The following is a 19,610-nucleotide window of genomic DNA, read 5'->3' on the forward strand; positions in this document are numbered from 1 at the left end:
GCGAACCTGGGTCATCTGGAGCACAGTGCAATGCCTTAACCACTCGGCCACTTCGCCCCCATATATTATATATATATATGTATGTGTGTGCGCGCGTGTGTATGTGTGTGTGTGTGTGTCTATCTGTTTAACTCTCTCTCCCTCTCTCTCTCTCTCTCTCTCTCTCTCTCTCTCTCTCGCCCTCTCTCTCTCTCTCTCTCTCTCTCTCTCTCTCTCTCTCTCTCTCTCTCTCTCTCTCTCTCTCTTATTCTCATCAACAGATGGGTCACTCGAACACTCTTTAAATGATTTAATTTCATATAATGACCATTTATTGTCAAACAAACAATCATAGTCAGTTTATTGATGACAAATTAGGAAACAGACACGGGTGTAAGATTAAATAAAATATGGAGAAAAAAATGTGTATGAATCAGTGCTTCAACTGTCTATGCAGGCTGATGTTTTGGGATAGTTTGTTTGTTTATGTATTTAAAAAAAATTTTTTTTTGAGTGTGTGTTTTTGTGGGGTTTTTTTGAGGGGGGGGGGGGGGTGATCTTATATTTTTCTTTCCGCTTCGCTTGGCAATTTTTGAAGAGTAAAATAAAGGGAGTAAATGAGACTCGTGTAAAAGATACAATACAAAGTAAACGACGCTTCGGTCTTTAGCCTTCTTCATGTACACGTAAATAATAAGAAAAGGAAATATATTATATTATATTACTATTACATTTGCATAATGGTAAGTATAATAATATACGAAAAAGAGGATAAGAAAAGAAAAGAAAACAATAGAGGTATAAATGTGTGTATGTGTCTGTATGCGTGTTTGTGTGTGTGTGTGTGTGTGTGTGTGTGCCTGCGTGTGTGTGTGTGTGTGTGTGTGCTCGGACATGCACTTTGTGTTGTATCTTTTGAGTCACACATTTACTCCCTGAGTCAGGCACCTCTATCTGCTGGCACTGCTTCATACACACCTTATTTCAGATTTTAATTATTTGTGAAAAATGATCAAACGCCATTAGCGGCGCATTTCCACGTCCATCCGGATACAATTCCATGTCCTCTTTTGCGGCGACCGATTATTGGTTCTTCGTCTTTGAACGCGAGACACTCCAATCCAGGCTCACAGCCACACCGACCGTTGATTCTGTCTACTGCCTGACATTCCTCGCCGAAAAGACTAGGAGAGGTGGGAGACAATGGGGTTTGGGGGGGGGGGAGGGGTGTAAATAAAGGTTTTATTTTGAAAGATTGTCAAACTTGCGGTTCAAAACTTGAGCATTATTTAGCGCAATATCCACTTAACGTGCTCAAAGCGCTTTACAATGGGTCCCTAGCCAACAGAAACACTTAAAATGTAGGACGTGACATGACGTCTGTGAAGCGATATTATATTTTTTGTTTCCGATTTTCGTGGCCTGTCAGTAGTCGGTTTGAGGCGACCCACTGTTTTCGATAGCCACTCCTGGAGCGTGGCATAAATTCCAGCCGAATATAACGTACCAACTTACTCACAAAACAATGTGTAACTTTAAACGTTTATAGATGCTGTGCGCTTGGCTAAGAAGCTCATAACATTGCCACCCGGAAGTATAACGGACCAACACACAAAACTGTGTGTATCCATGAACGTTTATAGTGAGGTTAATACAGTTCAGTGAGCATTACTCATAAACGCGGCTGGCAAAAAACAATAACAAAGTGACGCCATCTTCGAACTATCTATGACATAACGATGGCTACAGTTCTGATGATGATGATGATGATGATGATGATGATGATGATGATGATGATGATGATGATGATGATGATGATGATGATGATGATGATGACGACGACGACGAATGCGATGCGATGGCGATGAAACGTCGCTGCTTACTTGTGAGGTTCACAGGTCCCAGACTTGATTTCCCGCCGTTCCACAGCTGGGTTGTCAACCAATATTTGACAGCATTCGGACTCGCCACAGTCTTCATTCACTCGACATTCTTTGCCTCCTCTCGCCTGGAAATTATTTAGTCTGATCACCACCAAAGGCCGACGTGTACTTATTAGCAGGTCGGTTGACCCAAGTTATGGGCTCATTGTTGTGATGGAAATACTCTTAAAACAACGCAACATATAGGGAATGAGATTAGCGGAAGAGTAGCGTCCCTTGATTGGACGTCACCGGTGGAGAAGTTATTTGTAAACAAACCAACTACAAGCCAAGCGCTCCAAATACAAAATTTATTTTTCATATTTCTGTACAAAAATGCATATCATAATCAACGTTATGCATTTTTGTACAGAAATGTGAATACTAATTTTTTTATTTGGAGCGCTTGGCTTGAAGTTGGTTTGTTTACAAATAACTTCTCCACCGGTGACGTCCAATCAAGGGACGCTACTCTTCCGCTAATCTCATTCCCTATTGTCCATCACAACAACGTTGAAACAGGCCCATAAATGCGTTTGATTATCAGACCTGCAAGTATGTCCACGTAGCCTAAGGCCAAAATAAATATCTGAACAAGTGTGTGTGGAAAGGTGCCAGACAAAGCAAGGAAGAAAAATAGAAGAAAATAAACCATCTCAAAAAATCAGTCACCCTCGACTGGGGATCGAACCTCAGACCTTCTGATTCCAAGTCAGACGTGCTACCATTACTTTTCTTTCTTGCTCTATCTGTCACCTTTCATGCACACTTGTTCAGATATCTATCTTACACCAGTTCGTGGCCTTCGTAAAGTTATAGCTTGATACTGACCAAAAAGTGACGTCAAAATGCCAGTCTTTTGCCACAAAAGAAAACAAATCGTGAGTTGAATTCAATAGTTCAGCCAATGAAATAACTTGTTTCCATGAGCTCTACTAACGACAACTCACAAGGCGGTGCAAAAACCAAACAATGACGTCAAACTGCCAGTCCTTTTGGATTTCAGTATCAGGCTATAGATAGTATGCGCTTGGTTAAGAAGCTCATAACATTGCCATTCGGAAGTATAACGGACCAACACACAAAACTATGTGTAACCATGAACTTTTATAGTCTGGTTAATACAGTTAAGTGAGAATCACTCACAAACGCGGATGGCAAAATACAATATCAAATGCTTGAGTGACGTCATCTTCGTTCTATCTATAACATAACGATGGCTACGGCCTGTTCCCTAGTTTCTTAATTTGATATACTAAGGCCAAAACCAGTCTTGTATTTTTGGTGTCCAATTTCTGAACCAGTCAACTGCCTTAACTCTCTCCTTACCAGCCATTTTCAGGATTTTCCCCAAAACTTCACACCCAACTAACACAACAATGTATTTTTTATCACTCAAACACAATAGCAGTAAAATTCTTGCGATACATAATTTCTTTATCAAAACATGCTGTACAACACGCTGTCCATTTTCTTTCAATTTTATGATGTACAAGAGAAATTTGAATAAGAAAAATGTTGGATTGTATCGTAAGGAATGTGACGATTTTCCTGTAGCTGGTATGGGGAGGGTTAAGATATTTGACCAGAAAACTCGTCCTTCAAATATCGATCGATTTAAATGATGACTCTCATCTCAGCAAGAACTGAACTCTCAAACCACAGACTTTAAGGAAGACTTCCCAAAGTCCCAGGTGTGAGAGTTTTTGACAAGATGAGGATCATTTAAATCGATCGATATTTTGAGGGACGAGTTTTATGGCCAAAATTTTTAATACGTGTCTGTCCAGAGTACGGCAGTTAACTGGTGAATCGATGAGTCAATAAATCAAATAATGGTCAAAATCGATCGATCACAAAGCACACACCAAGCACAAAACTCCACCACAGAGGTGCTTTTGACAAGACGGGGGTGAATTATTATTATTATTATTATTATTATTATTATTATTATTATTATTATTATTATTATTATTATTATTATTATTATCATTATTATTATTATTATTATTATTATTATTATTATTATTATCATTATCATCATTATTATTATTATTATCATTATTATTATTATTATTATTATTATTATTATTATTATTATCATTATTATTATTATTATCATTATTATTATTATTATTATTATTATTATTATTATTATTATTATTATTATTATTATTATTATTATTATTATCATCATTATTATTATTATTGTTATTATTATTATTATTATTATTATTATTATTATTATTATTATTATTATTATTATCATCATTATTGTTATTATAGAGGGAGTCTTATTATATCTATTTACTTATTTATCTAGTCATTGTTTAATACCAGAACAATAAGTGCCAGTGCCAGCAAAAAGCAAAGCGACTTCATGACTGTTGGAGTACGTTTCCCAATGCAAAGGAGCAGCTTGTAGGAGAAAACACAACGAGTGAATGTGAATGACACACTGGTTGGTTATTCAGAAAAGTGAGTGGAGCAGGCACTTATGTTGGTAACAACAAGATATGAAGTGAGTAGAAAAGTGCCAGAAGACAATAGAGAATAAAAATTTTTTTCGCGGCGGTGGTGGGGTTTGAACCTGCGACCTTATTGGTACGACAACTCCGCCTGGCAGGTGAGAGCGTGGCTCTACCGTGTGAGCTATCCACGAACACAAAAATATTCGTTTCAAACCCAAAGTCATTTCTAGATCCCTCTCTCACCCACTTCTTGAGATCGCCGATTCGTTCGCCACCATCGCGAAGTAATTTTGACCAGCAGTTAAGCTTAATAGCCAATATTCTCATCACAAACATATAACATAGAAACGATTGAGACCCCACCACCGCCGCGAAAAAAATTTTTATTCTCTATTGTCTTCTGGCACTTTTCTACTCACTTCATAACTGGTTGGTTATACGCCAAATGATAGGACAATGTCTCAACTTTGGTTGATAATAATAATCATAATGATTTTCTTATGTTTTAGATATTTCAAACACCAATTTACTTTGAAAAGTTGCGTATTAAAAGTTTAGCCAGAAAACGAATTTTTCAAATATCAAACGATTTAATGATCCCAATCTTGGCAGAAAGTCTCAAACCAGGGATCTCGCGATGTCCCAGGTTAGAGAGTTTTTGCCAAGATGAGGGTCATTTAAATCGATCGATATTTGAAGGACGAATATTCTGGTCACATATTTGAATACGTGTTTTTTCAGAGTACGGCAGTTAACTGTTTAAGTCTTGAGAAAAAAAAAAAAGGGGGGGGGGGGGGGGGGGCTTTTCGACAGAACTACCATAATACTCTGAAAAGAATAATCACATTTTAAAAATTTAGGCCGGAAATCTCCACCTTTAAATATCATAGATTAAAATTAGAATTGGTTTATAAGGGTCTTGCAAATAGGCGAGTCTTTTAAGTGAGAGTCTTTCGAACTCCGAACCGCTGGTATTGGTTTGCTGTTATGGCCCAAACGAAACCTAGATGTATCGTTTTGTGACCGAGATTTATCGATTTGTGTATGCAAGCCATGCACCGTCCAGCACCCTGTGACACTCCTACCTCACTTGCTAATTAAAATAAAAGTAAATAGTAATCAACAAATCTGAGTTGGGAAAAAATAAAGAAAAAAAGGAGGGGGGGGGGGGGGTAGCAATGTAACATACTAGCAATGTAACCCGTTAAAAGCAACAGTCGATCTTACTTTGACCCAATATCAGATCCTCCCGTTTTCATCAAAAGACAAGTAACGGCAAAGCCGCTATGTGGTCTAGTGGTATGACACTCGCTTTCGGATCGGAAGCTCCTGGGTTCGAGCCTCGCGCTCGGCGCATAGTTGAGTCCTTGGAAAAGGCTCTTTACTTGCATTCTCTCACCGTACTCAGGTGTAAAATGAGTACCTGGACGTTAACAGCGTTGTCTTTGTCCGAAAAATTGTAATATCGCCTAATAGGCGTCATGTCCCGTCCTACATGTTAAATGTTGCTGTTGACCAGGGAACCCTTGTAAAGCGCTTTGAGCACATTTTAGTGGATAATCCGCTATATAAAGCTCAATTTTTTAATTGAAGTCTAGTCGCGATACTCTGACTGCTCTCTTGGTGGAAACGCTTTATTCTCCATTAACAATAATAAAGATAAGAGGAAACTATTATCTGAAAACAAAAAAAAAATCAGCTTTGCTGTGGTGTTAAAACTCCTATCTACAAATCAAGCGTCCATGCCACTCCCATGTACTACGTCATCGGAGGACCCTTCTCTCTTTCATCTTTCTTCACGACCCCTCCATTCACCCCTTTTCCCTCCAATCTCACGGTAAAACGGAATTTCCTGCTCGGATTGTGATTGTTTTTTCTCTGTCGTCCAACTAAAAACAAGACATCGGGTCGCTTTTTTATTAGCTATAGAGAATGAGATTAGCGGAAGAGGACGAGAGACGCATACGCACAACCAACATGACGTTCTCTCTCTAGTAACTGGCTCTAAACTATCGGAACAATGGCGGGCGCCCTTATGAAATATTTCTCCGACGAGAATAAAAGTGTATCCAGAGGGGGAAAAAACCCATTATAAATATGATCATGTTCTGACTTCTACACATTCTGATCACACGACACATGAAAAGTTCTAGCCAGCATGATGAATAAAAAGTACTGATTTTCTTTGTTTAGAACCACGATGGCTGTCGTTGCTGGGCGACGTGACACCAGACTATTGAATCCAATTCCACAAACCCTCAACACTTTGGTTGATTTTCCATGAGTACGGAAACACGTACGAGTGACGTCACTATTTCTTGGAACCGCCTGTGACTCTCACTTCGACAAGCAGCGACTATTCACATAAATTCTTATTTTATTACATCTTAGAATACTATGATTGGTTTGTATTAGGATTTAGAATTTTACTGACATTATATATTACAATTAGAGTTTAAACAAAAAGGTCTAAGATCCAATTTTAGTTTAACCTTCGCTACCGTTTCATCCTTTAACAAGACATCATAATACTTTTTATTTGTCAAACAAAGGCAAGGAGGAAAAAAAACTCCATGATAATAGTAATGATTATAATTATTACATTTGGACATCAAACATCAAGTGACAGTTTAACTCTCTTACATGATGGGAATTTAACAGGTTGTATTATTATATTATAATTATGATTGTAGTGTGTCGCAGGGAATGGAAGGAAGATTATACGTATCATATATAAAAATTTGATACAAATAAAGATAAGAGGCATGGTTCATAAACAAAATGTTAGAGAATAATATACTTATACCTATAGATTTATTTGTATTTCAAATTACGAAAATCTTAGAATTAAAATAAAAATCAAATTAAATTCCCTTTATTAATTCCATTAGGGAAAATTTGTCTCTAGGGTCTATTCCAAGGAAGACTGGAATAACCCAGGCGTCAGCCGCAGTGCAGCGCCGCAAATTGAAATAGGGCGAGGTGACTTGCTCAAGATCGCACAGCGCAGCGGCGGGTGATCAAACTCGGTATCTTTAGGGTACGAACCATACCGCTGAGCCACGCTGCCCCCAAAACGCACAAATTAGACACGAATGAGGAGAAAAATAAAAATAAAATAGCATTTTGAATTGACAGTAAAATCTCATTCCACTTAGGATAGGCTAAACCAATTATAAAATTACCTTCAGCCGAGAGACCGCTCACACTTATTTTTAAAGTTTGAAATTTGAGGAATGTTATTTTCTCTGAGTGTTTTGGCGAGTGTGTTGTTTATCTGAGATGACACCAGTTTTGTCAACATATATATTGACATAAGAAGGGAATTTAGGAATAACCAATCAGAAATGAAGGAAAGAAATTTCTAGATGTCCAATCAGGGTCCAGTCATTTTGATTGACAGCCCTGGGGAAGAATAAGAAGAGGGAAAGGTGAGATTTTAGTTGTTATACCAATTACTATTACCCGTCTCTGTACAGCCAACACCCTGAGATAAGTTAAACACACCCGAAGAAGAGTGGATCGAGTGAACGGAACTGATCAACAAATAAGACAGTATATGAAGTGCACTTCGCCTTGAGTTGTAGTAGTAGTAGTAGTAGTAGTAATAGTAGTAGTAGTAGTAGTAGTAGTAGTAGTAGTAGTAGTAGTAGAAGTAGTAGTAGTTGTAGTAGTAGTAGTAGTAGTAGTAGTAGTAGTAGTAGTAGTAGTAGTAGTAGTAGTAGTAGTAGTAGTAGTAGTAATAATAATAGTAGTAGTAGTAGTAGTAGTAGTAGTAGTAGTAGTAGTAGTAGTAGTAGTAGTAGTAGTAGTAGTAGTAGTAGTAGAATGGGAGCAATCTTTATTCGGGTTTTCGTCCAACCTAGTCACCGCTCACATGATTTATTTGCTGTCCAACGATTGGATATTTCTCAATAAATGCAAAGACGCTGCTGTGTAAAGTTGTAAATATACCCATTAGTCATACTGAGGAAAATGACCAATTATGACGTTGGACATTCCTCAAATTGTGAACAATGTTCTCTATGTCGGTGATCTCGAACACATTTTGCAATGTGACCAATGACCTTAAGCACATGAAAAGGTCATATAGATCAATCCCATAGACGACAATAAATGTTTATTAAAGTTTGAATTGAGCTGAAAGATAAGCAAAGACAAATTATCCTTATATCATAGATTGATGTGTTCTGTGTATTTTAAAAAGGCAAGCCAAAAAGTCTCCTATGTGTGAATAGAAACACCTGTGACCTAGTGCATGTACTAGATACGTGCTGTCCATCGAGGCATAGTAAGCACCGCTTTCCTAAGACTTTCAAGCGCATTGCCTGTAATATTGCAGACGACATTAAGACAAACGTCGACAAAATAATCATAATCATTAAGTTGAAACCAAATACAACCATTACTTTTAATGAAAAATCGGGAATAGTAACCTTAAACATATTAGTCAAGGAAGAAGAAAAAGTAAGAGATGTCGTTTTATTGCCCTTTAAGCTTCTTCTATTGGTTTCTATCGTGACCGCCTGGCGTGACGCGCGTCAATAATAGGGACACGCAGAGAATAACACCAATATACGTTCTCTAAGAACTGATAATATGAAACAGGCATGCTTGCATATATATATATATATATATATATATATTATATATATATATATATATATATATACATACATACATACATACATACATATATATTTTTATTATTATTCTCACCTCGTGTAAAAAAATGAGGTGAGAGTAATATATAAATAAACAATTCCCTCCAAGAAACTGTCTAGCACTCTACGTGGTTCCAGCTAACTCCCTTCAATCACACACACACACACACACACACACACACACGCCCGCATACACACACATACACACACACACACACACACATATAATTCATTCAGTAAATCAACCAATTACATTATCAATTGATCAGTCAATCAATTCAACCAGCTTTGCCTCTTCTTACTAACCTATCTACCAGTTCACGCTTCCTACCTACTAACCTTTGTGCGTTTGTTTGTTTGCGTGTATGTCTGCGATATGGTTGAATATTTGTGATATACATTTTTATTATCCCGTGTATAATAATAATTCACGACCGTAATTCCTGGATATCTGCCACTCTTATGGACCGTTTACGCTAACTGTTCCAATAACCGAATTTATCTATCTACCTTTGTCTGGTTCTGGTTTCATCAATATGCGTTGTTTTCCCTCAGACAGATTATACGTCATCAAAGTAATCCAAAAAGACCAACAATCTACCTCATAAAGAAACGTCACGGAAGAAAAAAAAGAAATTGTCCTTAGGGTTAAGTGGGAACTTCAAAGGCCAACCGGTACTCGATATAAACTTAAGAATCGAATATCTTTTATACTCGTACTTCTGATCATCTCCAAGGCGCCCTTCCCCTCCTTCGTACCCTTGGTTGCCCTATCGCACAAAGAAAGAAACATACGCACAATCACACACGCAAATAATTACATAAATAGACAGGTCACAAATGTGTTGTTATTTTTATTATTGACGACAGATTTCCTAACCACACCACTCTCAACATTTTACATACATTTACGTCACGTGATCTTCACTCAAATCCATGTCTCGAAATAGAGATCATTCTGTACGTACTCACTGCCAATGAAAACATAATATATCTGAATGCCATTAATGATAAACAAATAGAACCAATACTTAAATATCACATCCATGCAACCTGCAGGCGATCACCTGTTTTGGTGGAATACACAAGATCTGGTTGTTTGATTGAATATTATTAGAGTTTGTTTCGTTGTTTGTTCTATACTTTTATGTGGAAATGCTATTAGAAGGGCTTTGCATGTCAGATGTTAAAAATAAAAAAAGGTTTTGTTTCTTCTTATAAACCAGTTAATTTCAAAACAAGATATGAAACCCCTCGTGTCAAAGTGTAAAATCTTAAATGATGAGAATTACGAACGGGAAGTTGTCAATGTCTTTTCTTTTTCTTTTTTTTTAAAATTATTATTCTGCGGGGGTGGGGGGGGGGGGGGGGCTTTTTGTTTTGTTCTTTTGTCTTTGGATTTTTTTTTGTTCCGATTGTTGTTGGAAGGGAGTGTCTGTTTATTTAGATTTGATCTCTTTTTGTCCTTTTTCTTGATCTTGTTATTATTTTTTTTTTTTTGGGTGGAGGTTGTTGGGTTTTACGTTGTGTTTTTTTCTTTGGTTAAAAATAACAATTCTATTCACGTTAAATGAAGATAAAATAGTCATATTTAGACAGTGGATGTCCACGGCAAAATGTGCCTCTTACTTGCTAGACTATTATATAAAATAGAAGCATTGCATTGTGGTCACGGGGTGTTAACCCTCTCCTTGCCAAATATAGGAAAATCATCACATGCTTTGTGCGGTTGTGGTCTAATGGTATGACACTCGCTTTCGGATCGGAAGGTCCTGGGTTCGAGCCTCGCGCTCGACGCATAGATGAGTCCTTGGAAAAGGCTTTTTACTCACATTCTCTCACCGTACTCAGGTTAAAAATGAGTACCTAGCCGTTAACAGCGTTGTCTTTGTCCGAAAAATTGTAACATCGCCTAACAGGCGTCATGCCCCGTCGTACATGTTAAATGTTGCTGTTGACCAGGGGACCCATTGTAAAGCGCTTTGAGCACATTTAGTGAATATTGCGCTATATAAAGCTCAATTTAAAAAAAAATATTTTACGATACAATCAACATTTTTCTTATTCAAATTTCTCTTGTGCATCATAAAAGTTAAAGAAAATGAACAGTGTGGTGTAGAGCATGTTTTGATACAGAAATTATTTATCGCAAAAGCTTACTGCTATTTTGTTTGAGTGATAAAAAATATATTTTTGTGTTAGTTGGGTGTGAAGTTTAGGGGAACATCCTGAAAATGGCTGGTAAGCAGCACAGCTATAGATAGTATGCGCTTGGCTAAGAAGCTCATAACATTGCCATCCGGAAGTATAACGGACCAACACACAAAACTATAGGTATCCATGAACGTTTATAGATAGTTCGAAGATGACGTCACTCAGGCCTTTGTTATTGTTTTTGCCATCCGCTTGTTTGTTCTCATATGTTTGTTTTCTGGTTACACGGTTTGGTTTGTCCAACACTTCGGATGGCATTTATGAGAACGCGCTCTAAAAAAAATTACACAACTTTGTCAACAACAATCCATACTGATCAACAAACATTTTCTTTCTAATTATGGCCAAATTTTATCAGTAATCATAAACTCACTTTAAACATATCATATAAGCTTTAAAATAATCTCAAGAAATACAGGATCACTTCGAATACGATTTAAGTCAAACTAAAAATTTTGTCAAAAATACAATCACAAACCAAAGAAGCAGGATAGGCTAGTAAAGAGAAGAAGAAACGACATCACTATCGGATCGTACACCCATGCGAACATCATAGGTATATGATTCAAGGGTGATGCTCCCATCCAACCACCCGCTTGCCATCCGCGTTTGTGAGTTGTTCTCAATAAACTGTATTAACCAGACTATAAAAGTTCATGGTTACACAGAGTTTGTGTGTTGGTCCGTAACACTTCCGGATGGCAATGTTATGAGCTTCTTAATCAAGCGCATACTATCTATAAAAATAATGTTGAGTCTGCCACGCCACTTACTTTCGTCTAACAACAATCCATACTGTTGTCATCTAACAAAACATACTCTTTTTTTTTTTTCTAATTTTGGCCAGAATTTTTTTATTTCCAGTATCGATCGACTGAATCGATCCTCAACTTGTCAAACAATATCGATATAAGACTTTAAAATAATTCTCATGTTTGATATTTTTAGGCATGTTGAATTCACTTCGAATATCGATATTTAGAGTTCAAATTTTCTGACAAAAATTTTTTGCATTAAGTGTTTTGTGAGAATTTTGCTGTGTAAGCAATCTGGATTGCATTAGGAAGACATGCCATGTTCCATTGTAGGCATCTTGCTTCATCCCGTTTCAATGTCGCATGTGGCCCAGAAATCTGGCTCACGTTTCTGCCATGATTCTTATTACCAATTACAATAACATGTACAACATCGAAACAAGATATCGTCTGTGTTGGAATAATCGCAGATGTCTTTTTCTTTTTTGTTTCTTCATGACCGCCTTTCCTTTATATTATAATATCCTTTCATCATGTGTGATACGCCATCCCAAACCAGAAGAAGAAGAAGAAGAAGAAGAAGAAGAAGAAGAAGAAGAAGAAGAAGAAGAAGAAGAAGAAAAAGAAGAAGAAGAAGAAGAAGAAGAAGAAGAAGAAGAAGAAGAAGAAGAAGAAGAAGAAGAAGAAGAAGAAGAAGAAGAAGAAGAAGAAGAAGAAGAAGAACGTATGAGATAAGTTAAAATTCAAATCGCGTTTTTCTTTTCGATGCACTGCGTGCCTCACAATGCTTTAGTAACTGCACATGCTGGAAGTGATCAACAAAGGGAATATATCATCTTCAAAAAGGAACCAAACCAAACCAAAAAGTACCCAACAAGGAACAAAAGTAGTGTTATCTTATTGACCATTTTAACTTTATATTAATTCATTTTCGGCATCTGATTCCCAACGACATAACATCGGATAAGCCGGTGGTCACTGTTATATTTTTAATATTTCAGTGAAACTTTTCATCCCAAGGAGCTAAATATTTAAAAGTTATTAAAATTCTCTAGTCCTGTATTTTTCCTACTGCAATATATGGATGCGAGACATGGTCTATAACCAAAGAATAAGAAAAGAGAATAACCGCCTTCGAAATGAAATGCTATAGAAAAATCTTACGCATCCCGTGGACAAACAAAGAAAGCAATGCAAACATCATGAAAACACTAGGACTAAAAAAAGTCCCTGCTAATGAGTAAGATAAAAAAAAAGCTGAAACTCAATTACTTTGGGCACCTGAAAAGACACGACACACTAGAGAGAGATAGCGGAAGGCAAAAGAGGCAGAGGAAGACCACAAAGAAGATGGCAACAGGATATACAGGAATGGGTCAACAACGGCGTGACGGAATGTGGCAGATGGGCACAAGACAGAGACTTCTTCCGAAGGACTGTGTGGGAGGCTACGTCCAAGTGATATGCCACACACACAGAGAGAGAGAGAGAGAGAGAGAGAGAGAGAGAGAGAGAGAGAGAGAGTCCGCCTCGTTAGCCAGGGTCAGATGGCTTGCTTTAGACCACACAATGAAGGTAATTGATTGTGTCTCGAACCTCGTGTTCTCAAGTTACTAAACGATAACCTTACTTACCTACCAGTGGAACACTCTATGCAAGTTCTTTTTGATTGCAACAAGTCGATTTTTCAACACCTTCACGTTGTTTTTCTGGTCAACATTTCCCATCAGACAGAATATGCCTCATCAAAGTCATCGAAAAAAAGACCAAGAATCTACCTCATAAACGAACGTCGCAGAAAAAAGAAATTGGCCTTAGGGTTAAGTGGGAACTTCAAAGGCCAATCAGTACTCGATATACATTTTCGAATCGAATATCTTTTATATTCGTACTAGTTCCTTCCTCTGATCATTTAATTTTCTGCCCTCATCCGATCCGTCACTCAGGACTCCTTAATTGATACTCTTTACTCATTCCAAGGGAAATTCATCTTTAGGGTCTATCTCTCGGGGCGGGGGGGGGGGGGAGCACTCAGATGACCTTGGCTTCAGCCGCAGTTCAGTGTCACAAGTGAGCAATAATAAGGGGAGGATTGCAACAAGTCTTTAGTGTCCGTCATGATAATTTAACATTCTGAATAAAGGACTGTTACAGACAGAAAATTTATTTTTGATGTTTTCAGGTTTGTGACTTTTGGACTGTTTTTATCATTCGATAGTTAACGATTTTTGACCGAGTTCTTTACGCGAGGTCATTGAATTATTTATTAAAAAATCATATTAAGACTCGTATCTAAAAAAAAAATTAGGTAAAATGGAATGGAATATAACACCATAATTTGTTTGCGTACCACATCATCAATCGATCACAAATCACTTCATATGACCTACATATATATATTGTAATGGGAACAAAGAAGAAAGAGGGTGTTATGATATTATGAAAAGTAATATGACTAAATCCAAAAAGGCATGTTTTCATTGTTCAAACCGTGTCAAAGCGTAGCCATCGTTATGTTATAGCCTGATACTGAAATCCAAAAGGACTGGCAGTTTGACGTCATTATTTGGTTTTCGCACCGCCTAGTGAGTTGTCGTTAGTAGAGCTCATGGAAACAAGTTATTTCATTGGTTGAACTATTGAATACAACTCACGATTTGTTTTCTTTTGTGGCAAAAGACTGTTATTTTGACGTCATTTTTTTTGGTCAGTATCAGGCCATAACTTTACGAAGGCCACGGTCAAAGTCAAAACTTGAATACACCAATGTCATCATCAAACATTTTCACAAACATTTTTCCTGATACAACAAAGTGATGACACCACTTCAAGATTGACATTGCATAAGAATTTATTGAATTTCGATCTGTTAGTCATAACAAGAAGAAGAATGCCATCAATCATTGTGTATTACAAAACATGTAGATTCGTTTACAACGACGATAAACAAAAAGGTAGCATATTTATCCAATATAAGAATGTCAACATGTTGACATGTAGAAAGAGAAAGAGAGCAGGAGATGAGAAATAAAGAAAGAAAGAGAGGGGGATTGAGAGAGAGAGAGAGAGAGAGAGAGAGAGAGAGGGAGAGAGAGAGAGAGAGAGAAAGAAGTTGAGAGAGAGAGAGATTGAGAGAGGGGAAGGAGAGAGAGAGAGGAAGAGAGAGAGAGGGGGGGGGGGGAGGGAGAATAATAATAATAATAACAATAATAAAAATAATAATAATAATAATAATAATGATAATAATAATAATAATAATAATAATAATAATAATAATAAATAATAATAATAATAATAATAATAATAATAATAATAATAATAATAATAATAATAAGAGGAAGAAGAAGAAGAAGAAGAAGAGAAGAAGAAGAAGAAGAAGAAGAAGAAGAAGAAGAAGAAGAAGAAGAAGAAAAGAAGAAGAAGAAAAAGAAGAAGTACAAGTAACCAGTTATACGTACTTTTCTGTACTAATATTCTAATAAATAATTCACTGCCTGCAGCCGATTTTCATGTATGACTGGAATAAGATAATGTAAGTCGAGTGGTTACCGCTAGGACGCGACGCCGGTATTTGAGTTTTGCAATTTTTGTCACCATTCCATCCGCTGACCTGCTGAATAAATTTGGCTTTGTTACAAGACGAAATGCCGTTGAGGAAATACTGTAATAGCTCTCTAATTTATATCTTTTAATCGTCTTTTGAAATATATGACATTATCGCAGTCATGATAATACGCTTCAAAAGTCGTAACGTCACTTCCCTCGTAATGACGCATGGTAACTTAGTAACTGGCTCTAAACTATCGGAACAATGGCGGACGCCCTTATGAAATATTTCTCCGACGAGCATAAAAGCGTATCCTGAGGGAAAACAAAAACAATATAAATCTGATCATGTTTTGACTTTTACACATTCTGATCACAAGAAATATGAAAAGTTCTAGCCAGCATGAAGAATAAAAAGTACAGATTTTCTTTTTTTAGAACCGCGATGGCCGCCGTTGCTGGGCGATGTGACATCAGACTATTGAATCCAATTACCATGAGTGAACGAGGATAAAGATTGTGGGGTCATAAGACATTGAGTGGTAGTAAATTTCAGTCAGCAGTAGCTGCTACCAGTTTAACCGCTGCATAGCTACTCTGGAAGGACAAGTATTTAAAACATTGGCCAGAAAACTCGTCCTTCATTCATCGATCGATTTACAGTAAATGACTTTCATCTTGGCAAAAACGCTCAAACTTGGGACCCTGTGAGGGATTGAAAAACAGAAAAAAGAGTTATGAAAAGAGAGAAATTAAGAGGGAGAGAACTAGAGAGAGAGAGAGAGAGAGAGAGAGAGAGTGGGTGTGTGTATGAGTGTGTGTGTGTGTAAGTATATATATATATATATATATATATATATATATATTGTGTGTGTGTGTGTGTGTGTGTGTGTGTGTGTACAAAATGACCTTTCTAACATTAAGACATCCAGCCTATATTTCAAGCTTAGATCATTATCGTGTCAATCATTATCGTGTCTTGCGGACGAGTAGATACATCATTGCTGACTCTGACAACCCCGTCTTTTCATCGAAAGCCTGGAAGTTGAAACATACAAACATGCATTCCGAACTAGTGCATATATTTACTACTAGCCGAACAATCCAAAATGCCATGCTCTCATTGTACTAACAGGGTTTTTTTAAAAAAACAACCCCGCAACGAAGTCAAAATATTCTAATAAATAGAGGTGCCTTATGAGTCAGATTTAATCCCTTTATCTTTATCTCCAAAATATTCTACACTGCAACAACGATAAAGAATTCTTGACTTCCTTTCCTATATCAGGCTTGTTAATAAGTGCTCGTAGGTCCTGACCCTGACCCTTTGCCCTACTAATTGAATCATAGACAGCATATCTACCTATCGGTGGTAGAAGGCCAAATGATGTATCTTTTACACAGGGTCGCTTTTTGTTGCGGTTTTTGTAAAATAGTCTAGGAACGGTACTTATACGCTTCAACAGTCGTAACGTCACTTCCCTCGCATGGTAACTTAGTTACTGGCTCTAAACTATCGGAGCAATGGCTGACACCCTTATGAAATACGGACCTCAGACCTCTGACGTCATTTAAATTTGAAGTTTGGCTCTTAGTTTGAATTCCTAATGTTGAGATTTTTTTCACGAGTTACTCGTCAAATTATTTAGATTGTTTAAATCGATCGAATTTGAAATAATAATAATGATAATAATAATAATAATAATAATAATAATAATAATAATAATAATAATAATAATAATAATAATAATAATAATAATAATAATAATAATAATAATAATAATAATAATAATAATAATAATAATAATAATAATAATAATAATAATAATAATAATACCACCACTCCATTAAAAAGTGGTTTCAAACGTCTATCCCTCTCCCGACTTCTGGAGGTCTTGGGTTCAAGACACACAGCTCCACGATGTTTGTTTGCAAGCCATCAGTAATGCTAAATCTCTATTCTCGACACAAACATAAAATAACATAGATATGATTGAGAAATTGAATCAGCTCCGATATTGGGGTTGAATATTAATTCAAGAAACTGAGTGGCACTTATGTTGATAATTACAGAACATGAAGTGAGTTGAAAAGTGCAAGAAGACAATAGAGAATAAAAATTTCGCGACAATGGGGGCTCGAACCCGCGACCTTACTAGTACGACAACTCCGCCTGGCTGTGATAGAGACGCTATGCACGCCATCCCCTCCATTAAAAATGGTTTCAAACATAGCGTCCATCTTGAGTCCTCTCTCCCGACTTCTTGAGGTCATGAGTTCAATATGCAGTCGATATTTACGATATAATTTAGCGTTCTACCCAGAAGGATTTAATTTATACAGCCCGTTTAATGCTATAAACCCAGGATAAAACCCGACACCATGGGCCTTATTGCTTTGAAGGTCGATTTTATTGCTATCTTCTTTCTTATCTTGACTGTTTTTCATACGTCTTCTTTTTCGTGAGTGCACATAGTAATTTTGAGCCCTATCATTGGCTATTGATTATGTACCTGTAACCTAAAATGATCATAGTCTAAATGATAGAATTTAGTGAGAACTTATCATTAAAATGGCTGTCTAATACGATAACAAAGCTGAGTGACGTCAATTGGGTTCCTTAGATCGGGAGCTCTGGTATGATGTTTTCCAACCAATAGACTGTTTGCCGGAAGAACTCAGACTCATTAAAATTGATAGTAGTAATTATTGACCTCTAATTACTATTTATATCCATGCTAACACATTTTTACTTGCACTAAAAAAAAAACCCTCACTCCTACCCACCCGTACACACACACACACACACACACACACACACACACACACACACACACACCTTCATCACGAACACGCTCGAAAACTAATCACCCTGCAGTCAGCCAATTAGTAAAAGATAGAAATTGAACCAGATGCTATTTTTGTCATCGTCTTCGGTATCTTTTACCAGGGAACCTCTACAGCTTCAATCGAAGGAATATTCAGTGTTCGGAAATGACTTTCAGATCGGGAAACCGGGAAAAGGGGAACGGTACATGGGTACACATTCAGGGGGGAAAAGTTAGCAGAGCAGGCACTTGTGTTACTGATTATAATAAATAAAGTGAGTAGTAAGTGCCATCTGGGATGATCGAAGGAAAGAGAGCCAGAGGAAGACAAAGAATGACATATCTAAATAACCTAAGAATGGCCAAATGTGATTTTAAAAGCAACACGGATTTCATGCGCACCGCAGAGGATCGAGATTCGTGGAGATAGCTGACCGGCAACGTGCTCAAGAGCACAAGCCACGATGGAGGATGAAGTGTCAGAAGACAGAAAAGACCAAAATATGTGTACAGTGATGGGAATCGAACCCGGGGCTCAGCTGAAATGGCATCTTTTATAATTTACAGTTCTTAATACAACGAATTACGAGCTGTTTTAATGAGATTAAATCTTGGATGTACCACAATAAGTTAAAATTAAATGATAGTAAAACTGAAATTTTAATGTGTGGAAGGCCGAGTATCCTTAAACAGGCAAATAAATCACCTATTACTCTCGGAAATAGCACAATAGAATTTTCAAATAAAGCAAAAATCCTTGGCCTCATCATTGATAACGATTTTTCCATGACAAGCCACGTGAATAACACCATACAATCTATGTACATAGAAATGAAAAAAATAAGCAAAATTCGTAATTTAATACCGAAGCATATAGCAGAACTTTTAATTAATTCCCTTGTTTTATCTAAATTGGACTATTGTAACTCCCTTTGGGCGAATTTAGCTAAAGACAAAATTAGCAAACTTCAGGTTGTTCAAAATAACGCAGCCAGGCTCATTGTACGCAATAACAAAAAAACCCGTCAGCAACTCTTCTTCTCCGTGAGTTACATTGGCTTCCTGTGGAAAAAAGAGTTGCCTATAAGATTTGTACTGTTGTCTACAAATCCCTGAGCACGAACAGTCCCTCCTATATCAAAGACCTTCTAAACATATATGTCCCCATTAGAAACTTGAGGTCAAGCAATGACCAATCAATCCTTGTCAAACCTAAGCCATTGCGTAAAAT

General features: G+C 37.0%; 1 protein-coding gene across 1 annotated transcript; it reads right to left on the reverse strand.

The window, feature by feature from the left end:
* Positions 1-279: 279 nt before the first annotated feature.
* Positions 280-4,353, reverse strand: LOC144975647 (uncharacterized). Its single transcript, XM_078919833.1, has 3 exons — positions 4,239-4,353; positions 1,863-1,987; positions 280-1,163 (listed from the first exon to the last, which is right to left on the reverse strand). The coding sequence occupies exons 1-3, from the start codon at positions 4,281-4,283 to the stop codon at positions 992-994; spliced, it is 342 nt and encodes a 113-aa protein (XP_078775959.1). The 5' UTR covers positions 4,284-4,353; the 3' UTR covers positions 280-991.
* Between the last annotated feature and the right edge of the window lie 15,257 nt (positions 4,354-19,610).

The sequence above is a fragment of the Berghia stephanieae genome, chromosome 6 (genome assembly GCF_034508935.2).
Source record: "Berghia stephanieae isolate SIO BIC M18660-M18661 chromosome 6, UCSD_Bste_1.3, whole genome shotgun sequence".
In the NCBI taxonomy this organism is placed as follows: domain Eukaryota; kingdom Metazoa; phylum Mollusca; class Gastropoda; order Nudibranchia; family Aeolidiidae; genus Berghia; species Berghia stephanieae.

Excerpts from the sequence above, each read along its gene's own strand:
- LOC144975647 (XM_078919833.1), bottom strand. The coding sequence starts at position 4,283 with ATGAAGTCGCTTTGCTTTTTGCTGGCACTGGCACTTATTGTTCTG. Across the intron at positions 1,988-4,238 it reads CACTGGCACTTATTGTTCTG|GCGAGAGGAGGCAAAGAATG; the intron begins GTATTAAACAAT and ends AATAATTTCCAG. Across the intron at positions 1,164-1,862 it reads GGGACCTGTGAACCTCACAA|TCTTTTCGGCGAGGAATGTC; the intron begins GTAAGCAGCGAC and ends CACCTCTCCTAG.